At 44.3% G+C, this 6,000-nt stretch overlaps 1 protein-coding gene across 3 annotated transcripts in view; it reads left to right on the top strand.

Moving 5' to 3' along the window:
- The window catches only part of srp72 (signal recognition particle 72), a 134,462-nt gene that overhangs the window by 38,384 nt on the left and 90,078 nt on the right, over positions 1 to 6,000 (top strand). For all 3 annotated transcript variants that reach the window (XR_011885306.1, XM_072252140.1, XM_072252142.1), the window contains exons 7-8: positions 4,308 to 4,432; positions 4,520 to 4,577. Coding sequence is in view for 2 of the 3 variants with exons in the window: in XM_072252140.1 (XP_072108241.1) it covers positions 4,308 to 4,432; positions 4,520 to 4,577 (183 nt within the window). In the remaining variant the exon portion in view is untranslated. The remainder of the gene's footprint in view (positions 1 to 4,307; positions 4,433 to 4,519; positions 4,578 to 6,000) is intronic.

Genomic DNA, 6,000 nt, shown 5'->3' with positions numbered 1-6,000 from the left:
CAACACTTTCCCAACCACTGAGGTTAGGCTAACTGGCCAAAAATTTCCTTTTGCCTTCCTCCCTTCTCAAAGAGTGGAGTGACATTTGCAATCTTCCAGTCTCAGGACCATGCCAGAATCAAGCGATTGTTGAAAGATCATGACCAATGTATCAGTTATCTCTTCAGCAACCTCTCTATGGTCATGCTATATGGTAGGAAAAAATAAAAGGGCAGACTATTTCTAAATGGAGAGAAAATTCAAAAACCGGAGGTGCAAAGGGAGTTGAGAGTCCTCATACTGGAGTCCCTGAAGGTCAATTTTCAGGTTGAATTGATGGTGAGGAAGGCAAATGTGATATTAGCGTTTTAGAGGACGAGAATATAGAAACAAAAATGTAATGTTGAGGCTTTTTAAAGCACTGGTGAGGCGTCAGCTGGAGTATTGTGAAGAGTTCTGGGCTCCTTGTCTAAGAAGGATGTGCTGATATCAGAGAGGATTCAAAGGAGGTTCACAAAAATGATTGTGTGATTGGGAAGCTTGTCATCTGAAGAGCATTTGATGGCTCTGGGCCTGTACTCACTGGGATATCAAAGAATGAAGGCTGACCTCATTGAAACCTGTTGGACGTTGAAAGGCATAGACTGTGTGGATGTGAAGAGGACATTGTAAATCTGGTATGCTGCAAGTTGGATGAGAGCACAGCGGATAGTGGGGGGAACTCACTGGCCTTTGTTGCAGCGAGGACCGTGCTGTCACCTGCTTACAGTCACTGGAATGAGGAGGTGAAGCCGTGCTTCACCGAGGGCAGTGTGGCACAGCGTCCAGAATGGAGATGATGCTGCCTCTAAGGATTTCACTCGGCAGAGATGGGCTGGTGGAGATCTGGACTATATACATTCATATTCTGTCTTGTATTTTACTGATATTCTTTCTGGGTTTGTTGACTTGCACGTGTAAGGACTTGGCATCAAGCTGTGGTGTCGCCATGGGGGGGTGGGAGTCAGGACTGTTTTATTCTGTGAATGTGTTCTTGTGTGCTCAGTGTTTTAGCACCTTGATCCCATTGTAACCCTGTCCCATTTGGCTGCATTCGTGTATGGTTGAATCACAATTAAACTTGATTTGATGTTTTGCTGTTTCCTCTGGTGGGGAATCTCGGAGCAGAGGACACAGCCTCAGAGTAGAGCTGCGTCCTCTTAAAACAGAGATGAGGAGAAATTTCTTCAGGTAGTGGTGAATCTATGGAATTTGTTGCCACAAATGGCTGTGGAGGTCAGTCATTGGGTGTATTCAAGGTGGCAGAGGCAGATTGGTTGGGGCGTGAAGTGATATGGGGATTAGACAGGAGACTGGGGCTGAGAGGGAAAATGCGTCATCCATGCGTTTGGTGGATCAGGCTCAATGGACCCAATGGCCTGTTGCAGTGCTGTATCTCTAAATAAAAATAAAGTGAAGATCTCCGTTTTAATTGATTTTTCTGCAAAATGGACTGGACTCAGGGAATAGCTGGAGGATGTCTGTTACGAACTGTAACCTTTCAGAAACGAACCAGCAGCAGTAGACTACACCTGGAATCAGGTTTTGATGTTAAAACCACTATCTTTATTAGTATCTACTTATAGTAACTCAACCAAGATAAACAAAAGTTAACAGTGTTATATGTATATACGTGTGTAAATATGAATCCCAAACTACTGAACTTGGGGGAACAAAGCTTAGAGTCTTGAGATGGTAAAGTGGGAAAGTTCAGTTATCTAAGGAATAAATGATGGCAGAGAGATGTTTGTAATCCACGTTGTAATGGAGAGAGAAGGTAAGTTCGAAGTATTCCACAGGTTCCACGCTGGTAAAACGAGATAACGGTCGCTGTAGATCTTGTCCGTCGTGACGTTCCAAATCCACATATGAATTATCACCGAAAGTGACCTGTTACAGGAATATCATCTCCAGAGGTTACCACACAATGTACCCGGGCAAGGGCTGCACAAGTGGTCCCACAAGATATCCCCAAAATCCACTCCTATGGATTATACAAAGTGACAGTCACACATTCATTGTGCACAGTGTGCCAATGATCAACCCACCCTTGTGGGCATAGGAGAGTTCCAAGCCTCAGCTGCGACAAGCTGAAGCTACAGGCTTCCCCTGTGTGTGTGTGTGTGTGTGTGTGTGTCCCTCTCTTCCCCCTCTTCCCCCTTCCCCTTCCCCTTCCCCTTCCCCTTCCCCTTCCCCTTCCCCTTCCCCTTCCCCTCCCCCTTCCCCTCCCCCTCCCCCTCCCCCTCCCCCTCCCCCTCCCCCTCCCCCTCCCCCTCCCCCCTCCCCCTCCCCCCTCCCCCCTCCCCCTCCCCCTCCCCCCTCCCCCCTCCCCCCTCCCCCCTCCCCCCTCCCCCCCCCCTCCCCCCTCCCCCCTCCCCCCTCCCCCCTCCCCCCTCCCCCCTCCCCCCTCCCCCCTCCCCCCTCCCCCCTCCCCCCTCCCCCTCCCCCTCTTCCCCCCTCTTCCCCCCTCTTCCCCCCTCTTCCCCCTCTTCCCCCCTCTTCCCCCCTTCCCCCCTTCCCCCCTCTTCCCCCCTCTTCCCCCTCTTCCCCCTCTTCCCCCTCTTCCCCCTCTTCCCCCTCTTCCCCCTCTTCCCCCCTCTTCCCCCTCCCCCTCCCCCCTCTCCCATCCCCCCCTCTCTCCCTCTCTCCCATAGTCAGCAGTGTCAGCCTGTGTCTGATGTCATAGTCCCACCTCACTCAGGCGCTTCAAGCGAAAGTCCGCAGTAAACGAAACCTGCGGGTTCGTAACATGTCCCACTCCCAATCAATGTTTAATAATAACTGTTGTCAATGCATAGAAAGCTATCGGATCTGTTACAGCACAATGCTGTTGTAATAATTAAGAGAGGAGCATTGAAATTTCAAACAACCTCCTTAAAATATTCAATGCATAGAGGTTTTGGTACAGTTTTCATTGACATGAATGTAATAGATATAACTAGCAATATCTGGTCTGGCAATATCTTTGAAGAGAAAAAAATGTTAATATTTCAAGTCGATGGTGTTTCGTCAAGGTGAGAAAATGTTGTGTTTTTTTACACAATATAGTTTTTTCTACTTTGGGATAACCAGCTGCAGATTTGGTGACCACAAGCATGACCTGAATGTCCAATTACCTGGCATTTTAATTTCCCCATTATTTTGTACTCTGATCTAAATAGAAAATAGTGAAAGCACACAACAGGTCAAGCAGCATCTCTGGAAAGAACAGTTAATATTTCAGAAATTCTGATGATATCTTCAGTCTGAAACGTTAATTCTCTTTTTCCCTCCATATGCAGCCTGACCTCCTGAGTGCTTTCTGGCATTTTCAGATTTTGTATCAGATTTTCAGCAAGTGCAGATTTTCTCACTTTAACTTAGACCCTCAGCATAGTTCCATGAAAGCACAAAGTGAGTTCAACTTCTTTCCTAATATCACAGCCTTTTGGAATTAACATTAGATTTAAAAATTTCAGATAGTTAAATATTCAGTTTTACCAGATAGTACTACAGTGCAGAGACTAGATAGCCCATTTAGTCTGTGCTAAACTATTAATCTGCCTCGTACCAATTACCTGCATCTAAAGTATAGGCCTCCATACTCCTCATATCCATGTACCTATCCAAACTTCTTTTAAATGTTGAAATTGAATTCATATCTACTACTTCTGCTGGCAGCTCATTCCATATTTTCACAACCCTCTGAGTGAAGAAGTTTCCCCTTATATTCCCCTTAAACTTCTTACTTTTCACCCTTAACCCATGAGCTCTCGTTCTGGTGTCACACAACTTCAGTGAAAAAAGTCTGCTGGCATTTACCCTATCTATACCTCTCGTCAAATTTCCCTCCTCCGCCATTCTTCTACGCTGTAGGTTATAGAATCCCAGTCCCGATACTCAAGTCCTCAAGTCCTGACAGTGTCCTCATAAACTTTCTCTACACTATTTCAATCTTATTGATGCCTTTCCTGCAGGTAGGTGACCAAAACTGCACACAGTACTCCAGATTAGGCCCCATCGAAGTCTTGTACTTCAGCATCTTTCAACTTCAACTTCAACTTCCAAACTCTGATACTCACTATTCTGATTTTAGAAGGGCACTGTGCCAAAAGCTTTCTTTTGAGTTCAAGTTTATTGTCATTCAACTGTACACATGTATATCACCAAATGATCCTCCAGATCAAGGTGCACAACAGTAGATATAACTCACACACATAACACATTCTGGAAAATCTATTCAAATTCTGGTTTCAATTTCAGAAGATTGATTTATGTTCCCTGTGAAACATGCTGAATTTTCATTGTAGGATATAAGCGATGAGGAAATCGATGCTGAGCTGGCAATAATTCATGCCCAGATGGCCTATGTTATGCAGCTTCAAGGACGGAATGATGACGCTTTGCAACTTTACAATCAAGTGATCAAACTGAAGTAAGAAATGATTTGCCCGTCACATGTGTAGAAGATGATGTTGTGTGTTTCTGTGTTGGTCACGTGTATTTTGTTCCATTTTTACAGGCCTTCAGATGTTGGACTCCTTGCAGTAACTGCCAATAATATAATTACACTGAATAAGGTACATCAGTTATCTGTATTGTCTCTACTTTCCTGGGAAGTTTGATTGATACTTGTTTATAAGAATATTGAAGATTAATTTGATTAAGACCATAATCGTGTTCTCTAAAGTAGCACTCTCTGCTGAAAGACTGTTGCATTATAAATAAATACTACAAGTAACTTGGATGAGAAGTGGAAGGATTGGCTAGTACATTTGCAGATGACACAAAGGTTTGAGGTATTGTGGATAGTGTGGAAACAGTAGCTGGGATGTGGATTGCAAATTACAGCAGGAGATAGAAAAGGCGTGTCAGAAGGGCAGTGCCATGATAATCATTGGGGATTTTAACATGAAAGTGGATTGGGAAAACCAGGTCAGTACTGGACGTCAAGAGAGTGTGTTTGTAAAATGTCTAAGGGATGGCTTTTTAGAACAGCTTGTTGTTGACCCCACTAGGGGATCGGCAGTGCTGGACTGGGTGATGTGCAATGACCCGGAGGTGATAAGAGAGCTTAAGGTTAAGGAGCCCTTGGGGAACCAAATTTGCATAGGGAGCTTAAGGTAAAGGAACCCTTAGGAAACAGTGATCATATATGATAGAATTAACCCTACAGTTTGAGAGGGAGAAGATAAAATCGGATGTATCACTATTACAGTGGAGTAAAGGGAATTAGAGACACATGAGAGAGGAGTTGATTGGAATGGAATATTAAATACGTGAAAGTCTGCAGATGCTGGAAATCCAAAGCACCACACACAAAATGTTGGTTGAACTCAGCAGGTCAGGCAGCATCTATGGAAATGAACAGATACAGTGGCGTGCAAATGTTTGGGCACCCCTGGTCAAAATTTCTGTTACTGTGAATAGTTGAGTGAGTAGAAGGTGAACTGATCTCCAAAAGTCATAAAGTTAAAGATGAAACATTCTTTTCAACATTTTAGCAAGATTAGTGTATTATTTTTGTTTTGTACAATTTTAGAGTGGGAAAAAAAAAGGAAAGGAGCACCATGCAAAAGTTTGGGCACCCCAAGAGATTTGAGCTATCGGATAACTTCTACCAAGGTCTCAGATTCTTAATTAGCTTGTTAGGGCTACGGCTTGTTCACAGTCATCGTTAGGAAAGGCCAAGTGATGCAAATGTCAAAGCTTTATAAATACCCTGACTCCTCAAACCTTGTCCCAACAATCAGCAGCCATGGGCTCCTCCAAGCAGCTGCTTAGCACTCTGAAAATTAAAATAAATGATGCCCACAAAGCAGGAGAAGGCTATAAGAAGATAGCAAAGCATTTTCAGGTAGCCGTTTCCTCAGTTCGTAATGTAATTAAGAAATGGCAGTGAACAGGAATGGTGGAGGTCAAGTTGAGGTCTGGAAGACCAAGAAAACTTTCTGAGAGAACTGCTCGTAGGATTGCTAGAAAGGCAAATCAAAACCCCCGTTT

Source organism: Mobula birostris, chromosome 3 (assembly GCF_030028105.1).
Source record: "Mobula birostris isolate sMobBir1 chromosome 3, sMobBir1.hap1, whole genome shotgun sequence".
Lineage (NCBI taxonomy): Eukaryota > Metazoa > Chordata > Chondrichthyes > Myliobatiformes > Myliobatidae > Mobula > Mobula birostris.
This window is presented reverse-complemented; position numbering and strand designations above follow the sequence as displayed.